Source organism: Coenobita brevimanus, chromosome 4 (genome assembly GCF_032717465.1).
Source record: "Coenobita brevimanus isolate Jiangsu-jjx chromosome 4, ASM3271746v2, whole genome shotgun sequence".
NCBI lineage: Eukaryota > Metazoa > Arthropoda > Malacostraca > Decapoda > Coenobitidae > Coenobita > Coenobita brevimanus.
In genome coordinates, this window is record NC_136957.1 from 3,228,600 (window position 1) to 3,256,477 (window position 27,878).

General features: G+C 42.2%; 1 protein-coding gene across 1 annotated transcript in view; it reads left to right on the forward strand.

Annotated features, from left to right (window-relative positions):
• The window catches only part of LOC145395053 (roundabout homolog 1-like), a 138,674-nt gene that overhangs the window by 11,641 nt on the left and 99,155 nt on the right, over nt 1-27,878 (forward strand). The window contains exon 3 of the mRNA XM_080268809.1: nt 13,932-14,119. Within this exon, the coding sequence (XP_080124935.1) occupies nt 13,932-14,119 (188 nt within the window). The remainder of the gene's footprint in view (nt 1-13,931; nt 14,120-27,878) is intronic.

The following is a 27,878-nucleotide window of genomic DNA, read 5'->3' on the forward strand; positions in this document are numbered from 1 at the left end:
TATAAATGACGAAAGAAAGAAAGCAAGAGGAAGAGAAAAAAGATAAGTCAGATATAGAAAAAAGAAGAGTAAATCGAATAAACAGGAGAAGTATGAGAAGAAGAAAGAGAGAGGGCAAGAAGAAAGGAAGAAATATGGTAGATGATCATTGAGAGAAGGAAAGCGAAAGGAAAAGTTAAAGCTGAGAGAGAAACTGACAAATGAATGAGGAAACAAGGAAGGGTAAATGAGGAGAAAATAGGGAGAGAAATAGAAACAGAAAGAAATACGAAGATGACAAATATAAAGAAGTGACAGCCTATAAGAGTCGCTAAAGAAAGAAAGAAAAAAAAAGGAATGAAATAAAAGAGAGATGGTGAGTCAGGGAAGAGGAAGAAAGTGTGGACGTCAATAATGGAAGAGTAGGAGGCAGAGGAGAAATGACGGGAGAAGAACAGTGACAGGAAGGGAGAGGATGAAGGGAAGGAATGGCGATTGAGTGGGTTAGGACACACGAAAACTCACGATAAAGAAGAGTGAGAGGAAGGGAGATGATGAAGTAAGAAGAGAAAGGGAGAAACAGAGTGAAAAGAAGGGAGAGGAGGAGAAAAGCGAGACGCAGAGAAAGGAAGAGTCAAAGATGAGAAAGAAACATAAGGAGGGAGAAGGGAAAGGAAAGAGATGAAAGAAGGAGAGGAAGGAAGAGGAAGAGGAGGGTCTAATTACCAGAGTCAGACCTGAGATGATATTATCCTTGTGATGATGGTATGACGGCAGGGAGGGGATGAGGGGAGGGGGAGAGAGGGGGAGGGGTGTGGGAAGGGGTGACATAACATAGTGAGGGAGAGAGGACGACAGGGAGGGAGGGATGGGAGGGAGTGTGTGCAGAAGCAGGGAAAGAGTAACAGGAACAGGAGAAGGCGAAGGAGGGAGGCAGGGGGGTAGGAAGACAAGATAAAGCATAAAGAGACTGGGAGGGGAGGCAGGGAGAGGGTGAGGGGGACTGGGAGAAGAATATAATGGGAGCAAAGATGGGGGAGTGAGTGGAGCAAGAAGGGGGGCTGACGGAAAGAAGATAAAAAATGAGAGGAAAGGAAGGAAGGGAAAAGAAGTGAGGAATAAGGAGATATGGAGTGGGTGGGAGGTGGCCACAGGAAGAGGAAGTGTTAAAGCAGGCAGGAGGAGTGACAGGGGCAGGGAGAGCGAGTGATAGGGGAAGACAGAAGGAGTGAGAGAGGAAAGAAAGTGGGAGGGGGGAGTGAGAGAGGAAGACAGGAAGTGAGAGCGGTGAGAAACTGAAAAGGAGAAGGGGGAAAGGGAGGTCGTAGAGGCAGAGGGACAGGAAGGCGTGAAAACAAGGAAAATGGGTGAGGGTATAGGATGAAGGAGAAAATAGTGAGAGGGGAGAAAATAAAATGGGGAGGGGGAGTACAGGTTCGAAGAAAAGAGGAAATACTTGGAAAATACTTGTCCTTATACGGTATTATACAACCCAGTCAATAAATCTGTTTTTTCTGTGACAAACTGTGTACTTATACCCAATTCAAGACTTCATTCATGCCTGTAACTACCAGTGGCAGGTACGTTTTCGTTCTTACAGATTCTGAGCTCGTCTTTTTTACTCTCTCTCTCTCTCTCTCTCTCTCTCTCTCTCTCTCACACACACACACACACACACACACACACACACACACACAAACACACGCACACAGAAAATGCATAGCTATGACGATACTCAGATGAAAATACTTCTGTAACTTCCACTTAGATAACCAGAATGCAAAAAATTACGTTGACCTTTTATTTTGATATCATGTATAACAGTGAGAATGAATCCAAAACACCTCAGTTGTACAAGATAGATGCGGTAAACAGACAGCCAGACAGACAGACAGACAGATATTCAGACAGACATATATATTATCAGTCACAATGATATACTGGTAGAAACTCATAGATATACAAAGGCCATTTTGGTCCAATAACAAATTAAAACATTGCCAAATTATCTTTAAATTCACACCACATCCCCTAAAAGTACAGCACACACAAAAACATCGTCTTTGTCAGCTATGGGTAATATAAGAATAAGAATATGGTTTACGTCTCTTTCCGTTGTTCTTCAGCGTCAGGCGGCTACGCTACGTCTCACCGCACCTGCTTACCTCCACCGCCAGGAAGCATACCCACACCTGAAAACGACTGAACCCCGTTATATGTACACACACACACACACACACACACACACACACACACACACACACACACACACACACACAGATATTATGTATTGTTTCAGAGATATCAAGTCAAGCTAGGGTAAATTTTTGCATAAGTAATTTTCTGTGATGAGTCCTATTGGGATACATCACGTTTAACATTCCCTACATGTCAACAAGTGGGTAGGAGGAGGGTTTGTTCCCCTCCCCGTCAAACACACAACTAAAAAGACAAAGACAAGTGGCCACCCCTTATGGGATTAAGGCGTCTGGCTATAGATAGATAGATGGACAGAACATTTTCACTAATAACTGCCGTATCATCTACACTGTTCCTTCACCATTCTAACACATGTGCTCTAGCAGTGTATCTAACATTAACCCCTTCAGCACCATGTCGTGGTTCTAAGTTTGTTCTCGCTATCCTCAGACGATTTCACTCAGCTTAGGAGAGACTTTTCTAATGGAGGGGTTAGATACAGCCTTCAAAAACCCCTTCACTGGTACAGGTCCCTCACAAGGCCATCAAAATCGTCTGGATGGGACAAGATTACAAGGAAAAGTACATAAACTAGGCAGCCATCAATCACATGTTTCCGCAAATATCACATCCCTAAAAAAAAACAGAAAAATAAAAAAAAATCACTTCCCACTAAATATTTGCGTGGAGGATGTTTAGGTGTGATGCCCAGAGTAAATCGCCGAGGAAGATGTGTTACTAAGCCACCAAAGGCACTTGTAATAGGACTCATACCGTCATTCGTTGCTACATAAGTACAGAGAGAGAGAGAGAGAGAGAGAGAGAGAGAGAGAGAGAGAGAGAGAGAGAGAGAGAGAGAGATAGACTAGTAAGACAAGCAACTCCTAAAGACTGTGAGTGAGGTTAGAGAGAGAGAGAGAGAGAGAGAGAGAGAGAGAGAGAGAGAGAGAGAGAGAGAGAGAGAGAGAGAGAGAGAGAGAGAGAGAGAGAGAGAGAGAGAGAGAGAGAGAGAGAGAGAGAGAGAGAGAGAGAGAGAGAGAGAGAGAGAGAGAGAGAGAGAGAGAGAGAGAGAGAGAGAGAGTAGTAGAACAAGCAACTCCTAAAGGCTGTGTGTGTGAGAGAGAGAGAGAGAGAGAGAGAGAGAGAGAGAGAGAGAGAGAGAGAGAGAGAGAGAGAGAGAGAGAGAGAGAGAGACTAGTAAGACAAGCAACTCCTAAAGACTGTGAGTGAAGTTAGAGAGAGAGAGAGAGAGAGAGAGAGAGAGAGAGAGAGAGAGAGAGAGAGAGAGAGATTCAAGGGGTAAATATGAAAAAATATATATTTAGCGACAAAAGTGAAACAGAGAAGGACGTCCTAGTCTGTAAGGGTTACAGAGAGAGAACCGGTACAGTGTGATGTAGCTGTTTCTCTCTCTCTCTCTCTCTCTCTCTCTTTTTTTTTTTCTCTCTCTCTCTCTTTCTCTCTTGTTAATCTTGCTATTTTCAAACGATTTTTCTCAGTTCTTAGAGCGATTTTGAACGAAGAGGTCAGATATAGACTCCAGTTCGCCCTGACCATGACAGATTTCCCTCTAGATGACAAAAATCGTCTGTCAGGAGCAAGAATAAAATGAAATAAAGACGTTCCTGTGTTGAAGGGGTTAAGACAGCCTTCTATAGAACGTTCACCTTAACTTGGGCCAGATTTTTCGTCATTTCCACTTCACGTAGGTCTGTGACAATGCTTTGCCTCTATGCCCTTTCCATAGCACTGTTTCCTGACGAGCCTTATGTTCTTGTATTAGTATGCTCTTCAAACTTAGTGTCTAAAATGAACTCAGGGCAATTTAGGGCAAGTCAAGGTAAAAGGAGTATAGCAGTGAGGGGATTCATGAAGACGACTAACCCGTCCAATTGATAAAGTCTCTCTCAAAGTGAATGATGTTGTATGGAGGTTTTGTGTGTGTGTGTGTGTGTGTGTGTGTGTGTGTGTGTGTGTGTGTGTGTGTGTGTGTGTGTGTGTGTGTGTGTGTGTGTGTGTGTGTGTGTGTGTCATCGGGCCTGTGACTCAGAACCGAGACTTTGGAAGATGTGGGCAATATGTGAACTAATGTATTGCCCATTTAACTGACTCTCTCTATATTACTTATTTACCCATGTACTTTCCCATTCCCGTTTCTGGAGCCCTCTTATCCCCATTATTGGGCCAGTGGGAAATAAAAAAAAATAAGAAGAAGAACTGATCACGACACGTATATACTTCTTAAACTTTTACTTCCAATTTCCTTCTCTCTACTACCACTTTGACTTCTTCCCACCCATCGTCCTTGCTTCTCCTTTCTACCAACGTCCACTGTGCCATTCACTCTGCCTCCACTGATTATTTTGGCACTGTCTTTCATCACATTTGCATCCGACTTTAATAACTTCACTAAAATGAGGCCCTGGTTTATTCTTACTAGTCAATATATGGACGATTTTATTAAGATTTGAAGATTCAGTAAAGCTAATACATCGTCACTAACCCTGTCGCAACAAAGGTACTCTCCTATACTGAATAAAATCATGAGATACGGTAATAGTAAGAACTGTATATTAACTAGACATGATAGCGGTGAAGGACTTAAAAGCAATGGATGAAGGAAAGAAATATATACCTTTTAACACTACATATGCAAGACTTTAGCTACAGATAATAGTAACGCCAATTTCATCCAAGCCAGAGCCAACAGAACGCGGAAATTACCCCAGTACATTCCGACTTTTATGGTACTTGAATTTTATCCTTATCTGCGAAAGTTTACAAAAATGAACACAGCTTTTTTTCCGTTTCGAACCCAGACTAGACCCGAGTAATTTATTTAAAAAGTGTTATTTTTATTTTGCAAATGTGAGTCAACGAGAGAGAGAGAGAGAGAGAGAGAGAGAGAACCTCGTATGGGTGGCACTGAGGTATGGTGACGGGATGGGGCGCTGACTGATGGGTATTGAGGAGAGGGGCGATGTATGGGATGAGCGGAGGGCCACGGTAGTTTATTGCATGACTAACTGTACGGTTATGGTTTGAAGGTCTGGATGGATGGCTGATGGATCGATGTATGAATAAATGGGTGTTTGGAAGGAAGAAATCTGGATATAGGGCAGTTCAGCGGATGGATGGTTGCACTGTACTGTTGAGATCTGGAGGGACGGGAGGACGGCCTGGTGAGGGAGGTGATGGCTGAACGGTTAGAGAGGTCGTCTGTTGTCTGTAGTGGCACATATTCGATCCCCGAGTGGGCCAGGGATCAGGTTGGTAGTTTGAATGCTTCTATAATGATCTTTAGTGACCCTCCACAAGTATGGGCGCTGGGTGTTAGTGCCAAAGTGGTGACATTTGAAAGTGTGTGGCACACAGGAGGACTGCTGGGTCTAGGGGAGAGGACTTCTAGACCTATGTCCTGAGTCGGACTTACAAAAAAACAAAAAAAATCATTCTGGAGAACTGTGTGGATGGATGATTGTTCGATAGAGGCTAAAAGCATGAATGGATGGGTATTGCATTTACTGAGTTCTACTGGAGCTGCACAGTTGTAAGTCATGACTGGTGCCATGAATACAGGGATTCTTTGGTCAATGGATATATGATAGAAGAACTGTTGTACTGAGTGGAAGGCTGATGGATAGATCAATAGGTAAATAGATGTCTTTAAGAGAAGTGGATAGGTCCAAGGCTGTTTAGGAGATGAGTGTGTGCGTTGGTTTAGTGTAGAATGTTGGGTGGATGTCTGGTGGTTGATTGAATGTTAAAAAGGGTCAGTAAATTTTTGGGTTGATGAATGAATGGCAATTAAAGGAATGTATGGGTGAACTGTTAAAGCATAAAATACTGGTTGGGAGGCATACTGAACTAGATAGCTAAGTGGATGAAAGGACTGATGTTGGGACTGCGGACGGGAACAAAGGCGTCAGTACAACAAATATGCCTCTTCCTTATGGCCCTGACAGGCTATGGAGTTTCCCAAAAGTCGCTAAAGTCTACAGGCGTGAAGTGCGAGCTCCAGAGCCCTCATGCAGGGCTTTGCTAAATTAGTTAATGTCTATTGGAGTGAAGCACCTCGTCCCTCACCCCCCCTCAAATGCTAATGAGTGATATACAAACATGGCCGCTTGTAGAGATGTTTTCGCATCTAAAATGATCTTGCGTAATGAGCAGAGTGGTATTTTCGCCAGACATACGGTAGCTTTATCGGCAGATGAATTATTGAACAATACGGCACTAGAATCCTCGATGAATAGCTTATAGTTCATCCATCATCCAATGCTAAGCCGCCCCGTGAGGAGCGTTGCAGCCCGGGGCTAGGCAACTTGGTCCTGACATTTAAGATGAGAGTGACCAGTCTCTCTCATCCCTGAGTGGCGTTACGTGAGCAATAAACCCCAACAATCCCTTGGATATAAATCTTCACCGGCTCAATCCGATTGGAGCACCGCATTTACCCACTACACCACCAGGCGCCATAATTTGGTTATATGGTTAGCACCAAGCGTAGTAAATGGTTTCCTGGTGTACAGGAAACCATTTGGCTTGTCACTCAGTGAAGATTCACCCACAGGCAGAAGGAACAGGAAAGAAAGACAAAAGAATGATTGTAAAGTCACCTGTAGGCAGAAGGACGAGGAAAGAATTAATTAAAGAAAGACAGAAGAGGAAGCAAGGACAGGAGGGAGGAGAGGAAAGGGCAGACATCCGAGAGCAGCACTAGATCGAGTGAGTGGATGGTGAGTCTCCCCAAAGTTCGATATAAGAAAAACCGAAGTGGATAAATTCTATGAGTGCTTAATATTCTCAATGAATGACAGTTTAACTGTTTCACTGGTACTGATGTACTCAGTTGACTCATGGTAAAAACAAATGACTGTTAAGCTGAGGGAAATATGACTCACAGGATTAAAAATTGTCTCGATAATCCTTCTCACTGTTGTTGTTGCACTTGTACTTCATTCTGCCTAATAACAGACGAGAAATCCTGTCACTTAAAGAGCTGATATAGTAATGTAAGAGCTTTTGAAGTCTGGATCACTGGATGGGTGGCTTATAGTTAGATCGGAAAAAAGAAAGAAAGAAAGAAAAAAAAGGATGAATGAGATACACTCTACGATCGACCGATATCCATAAAAATGGCAAATGTGATTCTTGTGGATGGTGGCATGATCTGGTAACTGAATACAGGGATGGCTGGTTAATGAATGAAAAATCGATAGACTGAAAACATAAATGACGCGTAGGCTAACGAATTTACATAACAGCAGCATAAATGGGAGAGATTCACGTTTTTCTGAAGATAATTATTTTCCCTGTTTATTCTTGCTACGACCAGAAAAGTCTATGCTGCTCAGGGGCTGATCCAGGTCTCTGGAAAGGGGGAAGGGAGGCTTGATTCCTAACGGAGTTGACATAAGTTTGAGTCAACGATGACTGCTTACCAAATTCCTGAAAAATAAATACCAAATTCCTCTTTTGCTGAACTGATTCTACAATTACATGCATGTAAGACGTTAACTGCATATATATTGTATTGCCAAACAGCTCTGGTCTTTTATTACAAGTTACCATTAGTCTGCCGAAAATAGTGAAGACATACGCCCCCCACCCTCCCCGCTAAATCCGTGTCTGCAGCTCAAGACAGACTATCTGAACTGGAACATGAACATTTAGTAGTTCCTAACACCTTTCGCAACAAACGGGCCCTACACAGCGGAATCTGATCGTCTGGTTCTAGCAAGAATATAACACTAAGGATATCACCGTTTGGAAAGGATTAATAGAAGGATAGACAGATATAGACAAAAATACATGTATGTGATTAGGAAGGTAAACAGACAAAGATGGGAAGGGAGAGAAGGATAGGAAGAAGTAAACAGACTTCCCTTGGGCAGGTCATGTGAGGGGTTAATTGCCTCACTGTTTTCACTGGCTGGCAAAACAATGGCAGGTACTGAGAGAGAGAGAGAGAGAGAGAGAGAGAGAGAGAGAGAGAGAGAGAGAGAGAGAGAGAGAGAGAGAGAGAGAGAGAGAGAGAGAGAGAGAGAGAGAGAGAGAGAGAGACTGAAATAAAAAGAGTGATGAAAGATATGAACAATGAAGTAAAATGACAGAGGTGTGATACCAAATAAATCTTCAAGTGAGAGCAGTGCAGGCAAGAAGGGAGGAGAAGGAGAAGCGAGAGATGTTGAGAGCGCGGGAGAAAGGAAGAGAGGGAGATAGACACAGATAAAGGAGAAATGGAGAAAAAATGAGGTTTGCAGGGAGAAGGGAACAAGGACGGCAGGAGGAAAGGAGGGGAAAGAGAGAGGCATGGAGAAAAGTGAACTGGAATGGCTAGAGGAGCTATAGGAAGAGTCAAAAACTGAAGGATGGGCACATAGAAAGGACACTGGAAAGAAGGACAAGGATTAAAGGGTATATTAAAGACAGGTACAGCCTCCCAAAAAATATCGGCCCCTTTGGGCACGATGGTTGTGGAAATGAGCAAATTCCGCAGACACACATGAGTCTATAAATGTGTTGCCTCAAGACATATACCATCCAGTAAGTGAATCCTTTAGCAATTTTGATTTCTAATAATTACCAGAGATAATACTTGCACTTGTAATTACAGGATGCCACATGTATCACAATGCTTCATCCCTGTTTCAGAATGGTACGTGCTGTAAGAGTACCGATACCGTTTTGGGAGGGTGTACATGGAGAGATCAAAACTTGTAGGATACTAACCTCAGCACTACTTACCCTCACTAGAGCAGCAAATTAGACTCAGTTAAAGAAAAAAAATGCATGTTCTCATCAATTAATGAACACTCGCTCTCGTCACATCAGACAGGCACGGAACACAAACATCTTATTTCTCTCTGTTTAACTTATCACCCTTACTGGAGCGACATCCCAAAATTCTTGGACTTAAGATACAAACAAGAGTTTATTAATTTCCAAACTGCATCAGTACAACGGTATCCCATAAACCTGATGCCGTGGAAACAGCAATAGGTACTGCCTTCGAACAGCAAATGGACTCATTGAACATCCTATAAATAGTTCATTTTTACGACATTGAAACAGACAAGCTAAACAAAAAAAAATGTGGTTAAATTCGAATGAAAGAAAAGAAATAGAAAAAAGAAAAGAAACAGAAATCAGATCTTTAAGAACAATAACAAGAGGTACAAAAGCACCAATATAGGTATCGTGCATCAAGAAACTAACATAGCTTCCTCCCAGTCAAGGATCACGTGACAAAGGTACAGAACTCATTGCTTCACTGTTTGGGTCCTTTTCAACCATGTTCTACATACAAAAAATAAAATCCCACCACTACACAAAATGGTTCGACATCAATCTCCTCCATGCATCACTGCACTTCACAATCAACGTACACACACACATACAGCCACCATACCCATCCAAAACCCTTCGGGCAAACAACATCTTTTATGAACTCCACCAGACTCATCCCTAAGAAACTACCTCTCCCTGACTGGCATCTGACCAGACTACCATGTGGTCAAAATCTTTCTCTGTGTCCTTACCAACACAAATAACAACTCCAAACGCACTGAGCCGTCAATAAATCCAACGCCTTACACTATAAGACATTTCCTCATTCTCCTCACCTTATCACAAGCAATCCTCCAACCTAACCTCAACAAAAGTCTCTGGGACCTCCTGGATGCAATGTCAGGTTTTCTTCAGTCCACTGGTTTCACGTCCAGATAAACCTGGGATAACAATAGGAACAGCAACCATAGTCATTAATGTAAACAGTAATTCCTCATGTGCAAGCAGCTCCACCTCGAACTTTCAACCCATGTACGGGTATAAAGATGCTGAATAACACGTGAGCCACATGTTCAAAGGGCGTTATTTTTTGCCACAGAAGAGTGATTCGCACCCACCCATGTTGTGCGCAGGGGTATAAGTGTGAGGCTTTCATGAATTTCTAATGAGAGGTGTATCTAAACATGCAGTTGGTTCACTGGTGGTGCTTGTGCGTGAAAAAGTCTGTATTCATCTTTGTTGGAAAATCTGAAGGCTGTCAGCAAGTAACAATACACGGGAAATACACAAACACATATATTTTATCAGTCCGATCCTTGGCAGTATTTGTACCCACTTGCACCTGACCACCTGTGTTTCCATAGAAGCTGAAGGAGAGAGAGAGAGAGAGAGAGAGAGAGAGAGAGAGAGAGAGAGAGAGAGAGAGAGAGAGAGAGAGAGAGAGAGATGTAAACCTGATGTTAGTTTTGTGTGTGTGTGTGTGTGTGTGTGTGTGTGTGTGTGTGTGTGTGTGTGTGTGTGTGTGTGTGTGTGTGTGTGTGTGTGTGTGTGTGTGTGTGTGTAGAGGTAATATCACGCCCTTTGTAGTGGCACGAGACTAATTGCGAGCCAGGCAGGCAGTGTGGGAGGTACGGTGTGTGGCAGGCAGGGACGGAGGCAAGGCAGCAAGTAAGGGAGGCACTGTCTGAGAGATTCAAGAAGTGTGTGAAACAGAAAGTGTGTGAGGCAGGGTGTGAGGGAGGCACGGTGTAAGGGAGGCACGGTGTGAGGGAGGCCGGGAGTGCGTGAGGCAGGGAGCGTGAAGCAGGAAGTGTGTGAGGCAGGGAATGTGTGAGGCAAGGGTGAGGGAGGCATGGAGTGTGTGAGGTAGGGAATGTGTGAGACTGACTGTGTGAGGCAGAAAGTGTCTCACACACATCCTGTCTCACACGAAGTGTGTGAGACTGAGAGTGTGTAAGGCAGGGAGTGAGTGAGGCAGGGAATGAGGAAAATAGGGAGTGTGTGAGGCAAGGAGTGTGTGTGAGGCAGGGAGTGCGTGTGATGCAAGGAGTGTGTGTGAGGCACGGAGTCAGAAAAGCAGATGTGTGAGGCAGGGAGTGCGTGCGGCAGGGTGTGTGTGAGGCAGGGTGTGTGTGAGGCAAGCGGTGTGTGAGGCAGGGACTGTGTGAGGCAGGGAGTGTGGAAGGCAGAGAGGGGGTGAATGAAGGGAGGGAGACAGGGACCAATTGTGACAAAGAGTGAAAGAGGAACTCTCTCTCTCTCTCTCTCTCTCAGGTTCTCCATTATTACCATTCGCATTGTGAAGCGAGTAGAGTGGTAATGTTTTTTTCCAGTTATGAGGTTGGCCGGTTGGCTTTGTTTGTGTGTGGGAAAACAAGATATCTCATGAACGGCTTGAGCTATCAACATGAAACTTTCAGGATATCAAGGTATGGCCAAAATCTTGGACGAGTTCGAAGATGGGCAATTGGGGTTAAGGTGAAACTCACCAAAATGGCTGCCAAAGGTGAAATGGTTGACCTTTGGCGACCTTGACCTTGAAGCCAAGTGGCCATTTTCGAACTTATCCAAGATTTTGGCCATATCTTGATACCTGAAAGTTTCATGTTCATAGCTCAAGCCATTCATGAGATATCTTGTTTTCCCATACTGCTCGCCGGCTCAGTGGTAACGTTCTCGCTTGGCATCTGCTAAGACGGGGGTTCGCGCCTTGCTTGGGATGAGAAAAGTTTCACTGACGAAGCGGATGGTATGATTTGGTTTAGTTACTTATTGTATGGTATAGTATGGTATAGTATAGTATGGTATTGTATAGTATGTTGTGTATGGTATGGTACGGTATGGTATGGTATAACGTGGTGTGGTGTGTGTGGTGTAGTATAACTTTGCAAAAGTCGCTGAAGCGTACGGGAGAGAAGTACCTTGTCCGATTATCGTTAATGAGAGACGGACAAAGTAGCTCCGTGAGATGCTTTCACAACTAGAAATGTGAATGTAAAGTTTGTATGCTAAATATTTTAAAATTTATTTAGTTTAGTATAGGATTAATTATGAAAACGGTGTATGCTAAAAAAGATAAAAACGTTGCTAGTATTTTTTTTTTTTTAAATAACAGAACAGAGGAAGGAAAAACAAACGAATAAAACAATAATCCATACACCAGAATACTGGTGTCCTCTATTTAGAAAAAATCTGCAACAGTTGGACTTGAACAGCTGTTGGTTGAAGTTTGGGGGAATACAACTCCGGGGAAGCGAGTTCCAAAGAGATGAAGGTCGGGGAGTAAAAGAACTCTGATAGGCGGAAGTTCTGCAGTATGGCAGTGGGACATTCCCAGTCATGAGCGCTACCAGATGCCCGTGTAGCACAGGGGAAGGCATGGAGAGGTGGCATAATGCATGCAACTTCGTCTGAACATTTGCCATAAACGTACTGCATCTGTAAAATAATGCAAGGGAGGCAACATTCCTTCTTACCTGTAGGGGTGGTAGTTTATTTATAATAGCAGGATTATTGATAATTCTAACAGCTTTGTTCTGAATTTTGTCCAGTTGCTTTAGTGCAGCCTCTCCACACCCACGCCACACGGATGAACAATATTCCAGCTGAGAGCACACATGACTCTTATAACAACTGCTCATCACTGAAGAAACTACGAACTCTGTACAATAATCCAAGTTGCGGTTTTAGCAAGTTATCTGACATGAGAGGTCCAGCTGGGGTCATTGTTAAGTGAAACACCGAGAAATTCAATACTTTTGGAGACAGGAATATTAGTAGTACTGAAGGTAATATAGGAATCGGGTAATATCTGTCTATTAGTAAACTGTATATGCTGCATTTGGTTTTACTGGCATTAAATGAGACAAGATTATTTTGTCCCCATTCAGTGATCCTAGATATGTCTTGATTTATGGAGATTGCTGAACTGAGTTGCGAGTTAGTGATATTAAACTTTGTGGGTGTTTGAGTGCGAATGAAGTGTGAAGTGTTGAGTCATCTGCATACGAATGGATGGGATTGTGGGTGACAGATATGAGATCATTAATATGAATTAGGAACAGGGTTGGAACCAGAACTGATCCTTGTGGCACGCCGGCGTTAATTGAGTGGAAATTGGAAAGTACATAATTAACTTTTACTCTTATTTTCTTGTCACTGAGATATGAGGATAGCAGAGGAATAGAAGACGTTCGTCCATAGCAAGGGAGTTTGGATAGCAGGGAACGGTGCCACACTCTGTCAAAAGCTTTAGAAATATCAAGGGCTACTGCATGAGTTTCTCCATGTTGGCCAATTGATTGATGGATGGTGTAAGTCAGATGAAGTATATCAATGGTGGATCTTTTGTGGCGAAAACCATACTGTCTATCACTACTGCAAAATATGTGAAAATATTGCAGGTAGAGTAGAAATGTGGAAACACTGCAGCTCTTGTAGTGAATGCGTGATATACTTGCTAATGTGGCATGCATGTGAAAACTTTACTAGTATGATGAAACAGAGAAAACGTTGCTAGTGTAGCTGAAAGGTCGCTGGTAAAAATGTGAACACGATGTAACCATGTATTCTTACAACGAACTTTTGTGGTATGGTACATAATATGCGAGAAAATATTAGCAAAGTAAAAACCATAATGAAACCGCCATCAAAAAATACGTGGGAACACATTTCATGGGGTAAGCAGGAGTTAACGGGAAATAGCGGATGGCAGAAAACATAGTATAATATCAGGAAAGATGCACTAAGAGAGAGAGAGAGAGAGAGAGAGAGAGAGACGCATAGACAGTCAAACAGATAATCATCGAGGAGAGAACATTATATTCATCATTTGCCGGCCCTGTTTTTCTAACGTGCGTGTCCTGAATCATTAAAACGAATGCCATGTCAGGTAAGGATTTATGATTCTCTCTCTCTCTCTCTCTCTCTTTCTCTCTCTCAAGACATGCTTTTTTCTTCAGGGATGGTGAGAGAGTGATCACCTCGCAGGACGACCCCCACTCCCACAAGGTGCTCTTCCCCGATGGCTCGCTCTTCTTCCTGGCGATCAAGATGAACAAGAAGGAGAGTGACGCGGGCACGTACACCTGCCTCGCCTCCAACAGCCACGGCAGCGCCAGGTCCACCAACGCCACCATCACCATAGCCAGTGAGTAGACTAACGGGGAGATGGTTATGACAGGGGACGTATATCTTGACAACGCCACTATCATCAGAGCCAGGCAGTAGATTACAGTTAATAAGGCAGGGAGGTAGGTGGATTTGGCGCAGAGACAACCTCAGACCCACCAATCCACCACTACCATTGCCAGTGGGTAAACTATTCTCTTTGCATCTTAACTTGGCCTAATTTTTTGTATTTTTGCTACATATATCACGTAGTTCAGTGGCAGATGAAAAGACAATACCATACCCATTCTGCTTTAACCTAAAATAGCCGTTTCTTCATCTTGAATGCTGAGTTGTGACAGTAAATTAACGCTAGTACATGATGCTAGTCACGATGAAGTGCAATTAAAAGATTGTAGAGCCATACTATTGTCTTATTCCATCATTAAGCTGCGTGCAATAAACTGCAGTAGGGCAAAAGTCTGGGCCGAGTTAGAGTAAAGAGTATGCAGCTCTGCATCTATCTCTTCTTCATGAATACGATCATATTCTGCTGTTAATATACTGATACAACTCAGCATTGACGATCGAGATATGGTATTATTTTTTTGGCGAAGTTAGAGTAATTATCGTATAACAATGTGGATGGTAGATGATTGTGGCTGGGGGGGGGAGGGCTAATTTATATGGCAGTGGAACAGGCTTCATACATCCATTTCAGTATTAGGTCCACCAGTGTCACTGTTATCATTACCAGTGAGTAGACTAATAGGGCAAGGAAATAGGCAGTGATGCGACCATCAGCATAGCCATTATGTAGACTAACAGAGTGGCGAGATAGCTGGTTATGGTAGGTGGATAACAGTCATGGCAGGACCAGGTACACCAGCATTACCATCACCATAGCCAGTCCCTACACGAGCGGGGGACTGGTGTGTTGGTAATGGGCAGCTATGATGGTTGTGGACAGATGTGTTGGTAGTGGACAACTGTGATGGTTGTGGACATGTGTTGGTAGTGGACAGTTAAGATGGTTTTAGACATACTTTTTTTTTTTTTTTTTTTACGTGTCCGACTCTGGGCAAAGGCTCAGGGCCTATTTCTTGGGGGCAGTGGCCTATCCCAAGGCCCAGTAGTCCTACTACACCTCCACATGTCAGCACTTCGGCGCTAACACCCACCGTCCATACTGAATACATGCTAGGGCTGTCTCATACAGGACTGGTGTATTGGTATTAGCGGGGATATTTTTAAGACATGTCGGCGGGTCATCTGGTAGATCAGGAAAGTCTGCTTTTTAGGAAATTCAAATCCTTAAACTGTTCCCTGCCCCAGCCGGGATTCGATCCTGGGTCCATTAGGACTGCAAGCCGCCTCTCTACCGATTCAGCCACCGTCTCCCCCTTGGACAGATGTGTTGGTTTAGGACATATGTTGATTTTGGATAGATGTATTGGCTGTAAATAAGTTCCTTGGGTGTGATCATTTTTCTTATTGCAGAGAGGTACATATTAATAAACGGCATGTGTAGTAATTGATGGATAAACGTTTCTGTCGGATATATGGTGGAAGCAGAGACAGGAAAGATTGCTTTGACTCTTTCCATACGAGAGATCCCCCTTCTAAGGCAAAGAGGATCACTTAGCAGTAGGAAGAATGAAGTTCAGGCGATGTTTTCGTTTGTTAACAAATTTATTTAGTTTCTTTAGTCTCTCTTCATAGGGTAAATTTCACAGCGATGGACATTTTTGTGGGTTTGCGCTGCACCCTCTCGAGTTTGTCTTCGTCCATAATAGGATTCAGGGACCAGTGTTGCACAAAGTACTCTACCTGTGGCCTAACTAATGACGTATGAAGCTTAGAGATTACATTGGTCATTTTATAATAAAAGTTCCTTGTGATGAAACCGAGCATTTTGTTTGCCATGTTACTGACTGCTATACACTGTTTTGACTTTTTGAGGTCGTTGCTGATAACTTCTAGATCCTGTTCGTCCTGTACTTCCGTTAGTTCGGTACTGAACACATGATATTCATATCAGTTGTTTTTGTTGCCAAACTCCATTACTTCGCATTTATCTACATTTTAATTTCATCTGCCGTTTTTCACTCCAATTCATTAACTTATCTAGTCGTTTTGTACAGATACAAAGCCTGCTTTTGTAATCACTTTGCCCCAGATCATCGTGTCAGATTTTGCTACCTTAGAAACGAGTCTATTTTCTAGATAATTGACATAAATAGCGAAAGAACTCGTCCTGAAACTGATGCTGGAGGGACTCCGTTTGTAACTTGCAGTCACTTTGTAATGCATTGCCGTTTACTACTACACGGTGCTTGCGATTCCTTAACCAATTACCAGTCAATGAACGTATTTTGTTAGAGAGGTCGTGGGCGTTTAGCTTTTCTAGTAGTCTTAGATGGGAGACCTTATCATACACTTTCTGGAAATGCAGTAGATGACATCCAACGGTATATTTACGTCCCAGTTATCATATATGGTTGTAAAAACAAAAATCAAGAAAATTTGCAAGGCGTGGTCTGTTAATACGAAACTCGTGCTGATTATGTTAGAAGATTATGTTTTATTAAGGAACACGATAATTTTAATTCTAACATTTTTTAATGGCTTATTGGGCGGTAATTTGTGGATTTTTTTTTGTCCTTTTGCAAGATAGGTTATATATTTGCGAGCTTCTACTGGTTAGGTGCTCTACATTCAGTTAATGATTTATTGAATATTTTAGTTATAGGAAAGGCTTACTGTAACATTCATGCAGTACACGAGGAGCTATTTGGTCGAAATGGGTCGATTTTCTGGGGGGGAAAAAAAAAAAAACACTTCATGCCCTGTCACTTTGTTGATTGCAACTTTATCATCTGGTCCTGAGAAAACCAGCTGTAGAAGGGGAATGTTTACCCTACTGTCTTTAGCGAAAACTCTGTGAAAGGAGCCGTTCAGTATTGTTGCTATCTTCTGGCTTTCATGGACGAGATCGCCTTCCGAGTTTAGTAGAGAACGTATGGTATATATAACATTTTTATTACTCCTTCTGTAATGAAAAAATGGTTTAGGATTTGATTTTGCCTCACGAGAAATTTTTGCCTCATCGTCTTGTTTAGTTTTCCAAATAATTTTCGTGCAATACCACTGTAACTTGAAATATTCTGCACAGACACTGCGATTTCCTTTACGTTTGTACTTTGTATATGCTTTTCTCTTGGGACCTGTTTTGTTCAGTATGCATCCACACTCACGCAAGTTTATTTTACCCATTGGCACCCAGTGTTCTCTGTAAAGGACGAACCTGGGCATTTTCAAAATATAATAAAGAAGGGAACCCCCGGGTTAGGACCTATGAGCTTCGCAACTATGAGCCGATAGGTGGAGAGCGGTACGCTATGTACCCTTCCAGCAAACTCCCTCGCACAGGAACTCTAGGCAGTAATGGGAAAATATGATTATTTCTCCGGGAATTTTCAGTATATTTTTTTCGTTTGATAGACATCAGTTGATCTGTGAATATTTCCCACATTTCTTTAGCATTATTCACCTGTAGTAACTTAACCTAATTGGTGTTGGAAATTTCTTTTCTCATTATATCGAAGGTAGCCTTTTTTTTTTTTTTTTTTTTTTTTTTTTTTGTGGTTAGGAACTAAAAGGCTATTTATACTGGTTTTTCAGTTTATGATAATCTCAAGTCTGATGATGTTATTGCTGTTGCTAAATTTTCACCAGCATCACACAAGTTTAATAGATCACGGTCTGTTATAGGACAATGTCGAGTAAATTATTACCAATCGTTGTATTCACTGCCTGACTTAAAAATGCATTGTGCGTCAGTTCAAACAGCCCGTTCCCTTTTTGTGTGCACATAAATTTTTTCAGTAGATATTCAGATTATTAAAGTCCCCTAGAAGAAGCCATATTTATTTTCTAGTATCGATTTTGTTTTGTAGTATAGTAATATATAATTTTCCTTATCTAACCTAGTTGGTCTGTGTATTACACCAAACAGAAGGAGTTTATTATTCTCTGGAAAAATTTTGACATACAAAGGATCGTATGTTTCAGCATCCAATTTACTGATCTGTACTGCAGTTATGTGTTTTAAATATGTATATTGGAACTCCCCTGCTGGTTTTGTACATTTGCGATTTTTAAGATATTTTACATTTTTGTACGGTGGCAGTACATTCCCAGTAAGGTGCTTGTCACGAGGATGGAACAATGATTTTGTAATCATTATTATGCCGGGAATTTGGGTAATTGCATTACTAAGTAATTAATTAATCTTGCTTTGAAATGATACATCTTGCATTCATATACCCAATATTCATAGTGCGGCTGATCTAGCAGGTCTGTGAGACGCAATAAAATTAGCCACGTTGGATTGTTTAAATCTACTTTCGATATGGTGACACTCCTACGAGCCACAGATGTGGTTCTCACCCACACCTCATAAATCCCCTAATTACCTACCTGCACCAGAGGTGAAGTCAGATCCACCTGACTCTACTGGTGATCTGACCTCTCTTCACTTATCCTACCACTGTTGGCCTCGGGGATAGGAGTGTCAACAGCTATGCCATTAACTGTTCCTCTTTCCATCTCTTCATCACTGCCGAAAGCATGCATGACACTATTCTTGAACTCTACCTAACCTAGCTTTTCCTATCCTAATGAGGTGGAGGCCGCCTATACCATACAAACACCTGACATGACTAAACTTATCTCAAACATCAACAAAAATCACACCTTCCTTTCCACGCAGACCTTCCAGCCTGCTATTTATTCCTATCACTCTTCTGACAGTTACAGAACCATCATCCAACCTTGGTAACAGACCACAGACAAATAACTTCCTGCGACATACCTTGAACTTCCTAAGAAGGTCCCCATATTTCCTAACTATCTCCCTTGACCTGCCTGAAGCTACATTATTAGTTCTTACCACAGTAACGAAGACTGAATTCTCTGTGGTGTTGCTGGCTAAGTCATCAATTCTCTTACCCACGTCCTGTATCCTATACCCAGGTGAACAAAAATGCTTCCTCTTAGAACCCTTATTAGAAAGCACCTTCTCCCGATGCCTGATCAATAAATCCCCTACAGTTATGAGGCCAGGCATGCCCTACATTTCATCTTCTAACATCTGAAACTTATTCCTAATAGATACACTCCTGTCAGCGTTACTTGCCTTACCCTTGCATCCTCCCTTGACTGACAAGAAGTCATAACTAACATCTAGCCTGGCCTCAGCCTTAACTAGCCTAGTTTCTAAGTTATCTACCTTGTCTCACACTCCTGCTTCCACTCCCTCTAGATGCACTGCCTTGGCACTTACCATTCCAGCCTCATTCTCCATTCACCCTGTCACTTAACACTAATACTGTATTGCCCCACTGGTTTTCCTAATTTCTAAACTATGTCTACTAGGTAACTCACAAAATAAACAAGTATACTTACCTTCTTCTTTACCTTGAAGTCTGTTATGAACTCCTAGGAACACATGCAGCAGGGACCATCATAAACGGGGGCTTGGGAAGACCTCCGAAAGAACGCAATCAGTTGAGCAGGTTACAGGTCAGATTGAGCAGATTAGAGAGAGAGAGAGAGAGAGAGAGAGAGAGAGAGAGAGACAGACAGACAGACAGACAGACAGAGAGACAGAGAGACAGAGACAGAGAGACAGAGACTGACAGACAGACAGAGAAATATAGTAAAGGTTTGTGTGTGTGTGTGTGTGTGTGTGTGTGTGTGTGTGTGTGTGTGTGTGTGTGTGTGTGTGTGTGTGTGTGTGTGTGTGTGTTTGTGTTTAACATCTTACAAATATTTATGAACTTGAATTTTCATTTTGCCCTGAAATTACTTATAGTTCGTCATCTTCTTCCATCCTTTCATGAATTCCCTGTGTAATATTGGTGTGTGCAGTTGAAGACCATGGAAGGTGAAATAAAGAAAAAAAAAGACGACTGTAGGATTGGAAAACGGATACAACGTGCCGTAAGCCGAAAATCAATGGAGAGAGAGAGAGAGAGAGAGAGAGAGAGAGAGAGAGAGAGAGAGATTACAAACCAGGATATAAGGACTATCACTAGGGAGAGGATGAGGACGAAAATAGAATTGAAAATGAAATAACTTTAGAGAAAAAATCAAGAAGACAGGGAAAGAGAAAGGAAAGAATGGAGACAGAATTTGAGTCTGAGAAATAAAGGTAGGTGAAGTGAAAGAGTAAGGGAGAAAAGGAGAGGAGAGGGAAGGAAAGGAGAGATATGAGAGGGATTGAAGAGAAGACATATGTGATGGGAAGGAGAAAATATGTGATGGGAAAGAGAGTATGTGGAGAAATGGAGGGAAAGGAGGAGAGAAGGAAAGAAGGAGGGATATGTGAGGTAATGGAAGGAAGGAAGGAAGGATGGAGAGATATGTGAGGGTATGGAAGAAAGGAAGGAGGGATATGTGAGGGAAGGGAAAGAAGGAAGGATATGCAAGCGAAAGGAAGGAAGGAAGGAAGGAAGGAAGGAAGGCGGGATATGTGAGGGAATGGAGGGGAGGAGGGATATGTGAGGGAATGGAGGGGAGGAGGGATATGTCAGGGAATGGAGGGAAGGAGGAATATGTCAGGGAATGGAGGGAAGGAGGGATATGTCAGGGAATAGAGGGAAGGAGGGATATGTCAGGGAATGAAGGGGACGAGGGATATGTCAGGGAATGGAGGGAAGGAGGGATATGTCAGGGAATGGAGGGAAGGAGGGATATGTCAGAGATATGTCAGGGAAAGAAGGATATGTAAAGGAATGGAGAGAACAAGCGATATGCGAGGAAAGCAGAGGTAAGGGAAGGAATTTGGATAGGTGAGATAAGAAAGGGAGACGTGAAGGAAAGGAGGAAACAGTAAGGACAGGGAGGAAGAAAGGGAAACACGGTGGAAGGGGTGAAAGGGAAGAGGGGGATAGAAGAGTACAAAGAAAAGCAAACAGCAACAGATCTTTTGGTCGACTCGTGGCTGGTTGGAATTGGGAAGGTTTTAACTAACAAACCTAATCAGCTAAAGACAAGGATACAAATGCAGGAAGGCTCCCCCCCATTCACGAAACCCTCCAGCCGTAACCGGAAGAAAATAATGAGAAGGCCCACTATGCAGTAAAGAAAAACTGTCATGGAAATATCGTAGGTATGGGGGAGAGGAAATTTTATTCTACACCGACTTATTAGATGATTTAACCGCAAAACTAATCTGTAAACACTCCCACACATATCCTTTGCTATCTATGAAAAACTGTCTGCTAGTCTAATGCCACGCACCTAATTCCACAGGTCACTTGGAGTGGCGGTAACAGAATTTCCTTTAAAACGTTATGATCTTTATTATAGTCTTGCTGAAACTGAAGGGTGCCTTACATCTCCATATCAAGTTCACAAAAGTACAACCTCTGAATTATTTGCCGAACAAACACACATATATTGCATACAAGTAAATATGGAGAAGGACATTATGAGCTTAGATGGAAGCCTGTATGTTACACCTAGATAAAAACTATGTAGTCACACACACACACACACACACACACACACACACACACACACACACACACACACACACACACACACACACACACTCTCTCTCTCTCTCTCTCTCTCTCGCTTAGATTTTTGCAACACAGCCATCGTCACCGTCAACTCCATCGTATGACTCTCATGCCGTACAGCAACCCATGATTTGACATCTGATATAGCTATTCACTTTTGCGTGTTTCTGGTTAATTGCAAACTTATGATCTTCCTGATATAGAATGTTGTTCCTGCGGTGGTAAGTGGTATAGGCGTAGATCACATTCATGAAAAAAAATATTCTTAATACGAGAAAATGAGAATCAGCAACTTTAATCTACACTTGCTGGGATTGAAAACTGATTCTTCTTATTGTTTTTACTCCTTCACTGTTAACATTGTTGCTACCAGAAAACGATAATAATCAACTTACGACTAACCTTTCGTATTAGTATATATGGACGTCTTTATATCGTTCGTAACAAGAGGTCTTCCAAAAGGCAAATGAAATGGCCACAAGGTACGAAAAAAAAGTCATCGATAACTCCATTCACCCAGCGCTCCAATCTACCAGCCATGTCTCAGTATCGGTAGACTATGTAAAGGTTGGCTCCGCTTTGGCTGTTAGCTTTAGCAAAATGAATCCTTCCTCCCAATCAAACAAGTTTTGTACTTTTGTAAGCACCAGACCTTGAACCAATACTTTTTTCTGTAACCCAAACAATCCCCACAGTAACAAAAGTCTAGCGCAAACATGCTGAAAAATAATTTGTTAAAAATCCATCTTTCTTATTCTTTCTTCTAGAGACCTAGTTGTAAAATATAACTGATCATCTTTTTTTTTTTTTTTTTCACAGAATGCTTTCATTTTCCACTGGGCATATAAGTTGGCCAGAAAAAGTCATCAGCCATACATCGAGAATGGGTCGACTTGTTTTGTGTTGGTCCTGTTAAAACCAAATTTGGTGTGAGAGTTGAGGGTGTGTAAGTGATTAAATGATTCTGTTTTGGGAAAAAATGGTCAAAAGTAAAGATCATAAGAAAAATGGATTTCTGCTTCTTATCTAAGAGAGTTATAGCTTTACATCAAACCTAGTGAAAAAGTTTTTGATTTAGATCAAACCTAGTTAAAGGGCTTAAAGTCTGTCAGAGATGAAGTGATTGTGTGTTGAGAATAGTATTGTAGGTCAGATGGCAAGGTCACAGGGTAAGGTCACTTTAGGCATTATTGGGTCAGTGTAAACCAGACTTAATGGAGGTATGAGGGTCACGCAAGAGTGATGTATTTAAGTTTTGATAACAATTGGTCAAAGGTCAAAGACACAGAGTGCTCTCCGAATTTCGGTCACGAGCAGGTTTTGCACTTTTTGAGTTTTCCTTTTTGTTGTTATTTCAAAATTATTTTCGTCAGCTCAGGAGGAACGTTTTGAATGGGAACGGAAGAATCAGAGCCTTCATTAACCACTTCACCACTACGACGGTCCTCTGTGTTGAATAAGTTGCAAAAACCGTCTTCACTTTTTAGAACAGGCTCTTAAAAATCAGTGAAACAGACATGAAAATGCATTTTATAAAATGTGTGAAAACAGAGATGCCAGAGTACTCCCCTCCCCCTCAAAAAAAGAGACAAGGGGAAGCATTATATGCCCATGGAACCCCAACTCCACATTTCTTTCTCATTTAAGCAGTGCTATGGTATAACAATTATTGATGCATAAGTGGAACCAAAAATATTACTGTTGTGATGTGTCAGAGTGGACTGCTAGAGGAAGAAGAGGTAGAGGTAGGCCGAGGGAAACCTGCTTTAGGACAATGAAAAGAGAAGCAGGAGAGGAGTGTTAGTGGGACCTGAAGGAGATACAAATATTGGTGGAGAGTGTTCATCGAGGCCCTATGCATCCCGTGGGGTACCACAGGAAATGATTGATTGATTGATTGATTGAATATGGTATAACTATTACTCGATCATTCAGTGCATAATAATGTGCAGCTAGTGAAAAAATATAGGGATGGCGGTCGGTGTGCTTATAAGGCTTCAACCTCGTTCCTGTGGTACCGCGCCATATTTACATTTTCATGCTTTTTATGTTTTTTTATATTTTATATTTATTGTATATAACGGTCACTATACCATAAATTTTTACAAACCTCCATTTCTTCAGAAGCTGTCCTTCTTTTTCTCTCAGCAATCATTACCTAGCCATCCATTCATCCACCGATCAATGCTACACCTCCATTACCCAAGGGGCCATCCTAGCAACTCATCCATTAGCCATCATTCAGCTATCCATTACATCAGCCACCCGCCCATCCATCTACACGTTTCAAAATCACACAGCGCGTAGCACCATTTTGAACTACCCTATACTTCCCGCCTCACCGCCGCTCGTGAAGCCGGACCCAGTTACGCGTTTGATAAATATTTAATTAGTGTTTGCCAGTGTTTCCTCCATTACCTCTTGTTATCGAAGTGTGGTGGTGGTGGTGGGGGGGGGTGCTAGATGAGGAGAGCGAGTGGTTGGTGTGGATGTTAGGGGGCGTTAAGGGATGAGGTTAATGACGGGGATAATTTCTGATTTTTTTTTTTTTTTTTACAATAACAGAACGAAGGAAGGAAGAATAAATGAATAAAAAAAAAATCCATACACCTGACTACAGGTGTCCTCCACTCATAAAAAATCTGTAACAGGTGGACTTGAACAGCCGAAGGTTGAAGTTTCGGGAGAAACCATTCTGGGGAAGCGAGTTCCAAAGAGATGCAATTCGAGGAATAAAAGAATTCTGATAGGCGGAAGTTCTGCAATATGGCAGTGTGACATGCCAGTCATGAGCACTACCAGATGTCCGTGTAGCGCGGGGGAAGGCGTGAAGAGGTGGCACAATGGATGCAACTTCGTCTGAGCATTTGCTATAAAAGAATATGTAAAACAAAGCAAGCGAGGCAACATTCCTCCTTACATGTAAGAGGGGTAGTTCATATGTAATAACAGGGCTATTAACAGTTCTAATAGCTTTGTTCCGAATTTTGTCCGGTTTTTTTAGTGCAACCTCTCCGCATCCTTTCCACAAAGGCAAGCAATATTTGAGCTGAGAACGCACATGACTTTTGTAAATTATAGATAACTGCTCGTCAGTGAAGAAGTTACGGACTCTGTACAATAATCCAAGTTTGTTTGAGGCAGTTTTAGCATGCAATCTAACATGAAAGGTCCAGCTGAGGGCAATTTCAACACTTTTAGAGATAGGAATATTAGTAGCATTGAAGGTTATATAGGAATCAGGAAATATCAGTCTATCAGTAAATAGTATAAATTTGGTTTTCCGAGATTTAAATGATACGATGTTGTTTTGTCCCCATTCCGTGATCTTAGATAGGTCTTGATTCATGGCGATTGCTGTACTAAGTTGTGGTGATTGGAGAACGTCCTTGAAGTGTGACATACCCGTAAAAAGTGTTATTGGTTATTCCTTTATGGGTTGTATGTGCTTTTTCATATGTTATGGTTTGAGGGGACACCCGATCATATGAAATGGCATATTGGTACTTATATATATATATTTAAGTGTGTGTGTGTGTGTGTGTGTGTGTGTGTGTGTGTGTGTGTGTGTGTGTGTGTGTGTGTGTGTGTGTGTGTATTCTTCCTCCCTCATCACATTCCTTTTTTTCTCATGACTGACCACTCATCCAATATTCATCTCTGATCTCAGCTCTCCCTTCCCATTTTACTCTCCGCCCCCCCACCTCTTTTCTGTCATCTGACATTTCTCAGACTCCTGCTTGCCTCCCTGTCTCTCCACTTGTCTCCCCTGCTATTTACCTTCCCTCATGGCTCTCTACTTGCTTCTTCCGTCTCCTTTTCTATTTCCTCAGTCGGTTCCCTTTCTACCTCCCCTTCTTCCTTCGCTCTTTCATTCCCACCCACGTCCCCTCCTGCCTCCCTTTCTACTTCCCCCCCCCCCCATGTCTCTCACTCGTCTCTGTTTCCCTCCGTCATTAATTTGTCCCTGCTGCTTCTCTCCCTTCTTCAGGCTTTCTCGCTCCTCACCATACCTCTCTTATCTCTGCTACCTTCTCTTCTTCCTTCCCTTTCTTCGTGCCCTCCCTACATCCATACCTTCCTCCCTTCCAACACACCTCCCTGCCACTCTTGCCCTCCTTCTTGCCTCCTCCTTCCTCCTGCCATTCCCACTTCGGTCCTTGCCTTCTCTTCTGCTTTCTCTCTGCATCTCTCCTCTTTCCTATCTCCCTCCTGTTCTTCCATTATTTACCCCTTTACATTTGCTGTCTTATGCCTACACGCCTTGTAATTTTTTAATACCTCTACTACCTTCTTTCATTTATATTAATTCTCGATTTCCATTCATTACCACTCACTGACTTGATTTTCACTCAAGCACTCTCACTTTCACTCAGCCATTCTCCTTCCATTCTGTTTTTCATTCACTGATCTTATTTTCATTCGCTTATGTTCACTGTCAGTCTTTCTCTGTTTTTACCTAGGTATCCTTAGTTATTCTCTCAGTCCCACTCTCACTTACACGATGCTTTCTGACTCCTTCATTTACCTTCATTTCCACTCATTCTAACACGCTCATTTGAACTCTGAGATATTCATTAACCAATTCTCGCCCACTCCATTTTCTCCTTCACTCACTTACTCGTATGTTGTCATTAGCACGCAGTTTTTCTTTTTCATGTTCACCAGTTCTCACTCGTTCATTCTCTCACTGTCATTTCTGTTCTAAGTCAGTCAGTCAATCGATTTAATCAATCAATCAATCAGTCTCTTGTTCACTTTGTCACTCATTCTTCCAATACCTGCTTTCTTTAGTGAGTTGTTTATTTACTTTGTCTGTTTGTCTGTCTGTCTCTGTCTTTGTCTTTGTCTGTCTGTCTGTCTGTCTGTCTGTCTGTCTCTCTCTCTCTCTCTCTCACACACACACACACACACACACACACACACACACACACACACACACACACTAAGCACCTCCTTAATGACAGCCTCGTTAGCCTCGTCACCTAAGGGGCATTTCATAACTGCTAATCGCTCCTCTCCACTAATTGGGTACTTTGGTCTAATGATTGTCTTCGTTAACCCCGCCGGAGATCTGTTCGGCTACGTTAGGATGGGTATTCGTATCTGCTCCTCACCCCCTTTTTTCATTCCTGTCTGTCTGTCTTTATGTCCATCTTTAGGTGTGATTTGTCGCGTCCCAAATGTCTGTCTGTGTATAAGTCTGTTATGTGAATGGCCTCGCAAGCGTACATGAATGTATGTTTACTCGGAAATATTGTCCTTGTTTGTACTGTCATATTAGAAAAGAGTGAAGTTGAGATCCAGGGGGACAAAATAATGTCTGTCACTGAGAAACCTGTAAAGGTCTGGGGGTTAAAGAAAAGTCTTGTCTTGTCCGACTATGAATGTAGTTGGCCGTGGCTACCGCGGGTTATTATAGGAAGCAATAATCACGCCACAGTTACCGAAATAATTACCAACCAGCTTAGCACGTCAGCCAGATCAGAATTTGTGAACGATATGCTATCTCGCTTTGTGCTATTTGCAGTTGATCATTGAAGAACTAAGTGCAAGCAGCGTTGGCTTACTGATCAAGGTAGTGGGTCTTGCGTGCATATGCTCTTGATCTGCATTCCTCACTGACAGCTGCACATGCCCAAAACACTTTTCCTTGATCCTTTAGCTTTGAATAGTCTACCTTTGCAGTGGTGATAGAGGTAGTAATGATTATGGTGATTGTGGAAGTGGTTGGATAGGACGAGTAGTCGTAATGAACTGAAGAGAACAGTGATTACGGTGGTCGTTTTGGTACAACTGATACTATTGGGGAAGTTAGGTAGTTGTGAATGAATGTGCCCTTAAATTCTTACTCTGGTATTAATATATAGTCCATTTCAATGCAGTTTCTCAAGATTTGTTTCCTAATTAGTCACTGGGTATTAGAGGGAAAAAAAAAAACATAGCTGGAGGTGTGAAGAATACTAAGCTATACATACTGTTGGACGCGTGGTGACGGAGTGAAATAATAATGGGAGGTAAAGGGTGAGGAGAATGACAAAATATTAACTCGGAGAAGATGAGCCGGTCAGCGTAAAAAATGAACGTCACATTTCATTAACCTTGCATTTTTGTTTATTTGTGTCTGTTTGTGACGTTTTGAGGATGGGGTGGTGATGGTTTTATATGGAGAGAGAGAGAGAGAGAGAGAGAGAGAGAGAGAGAGAG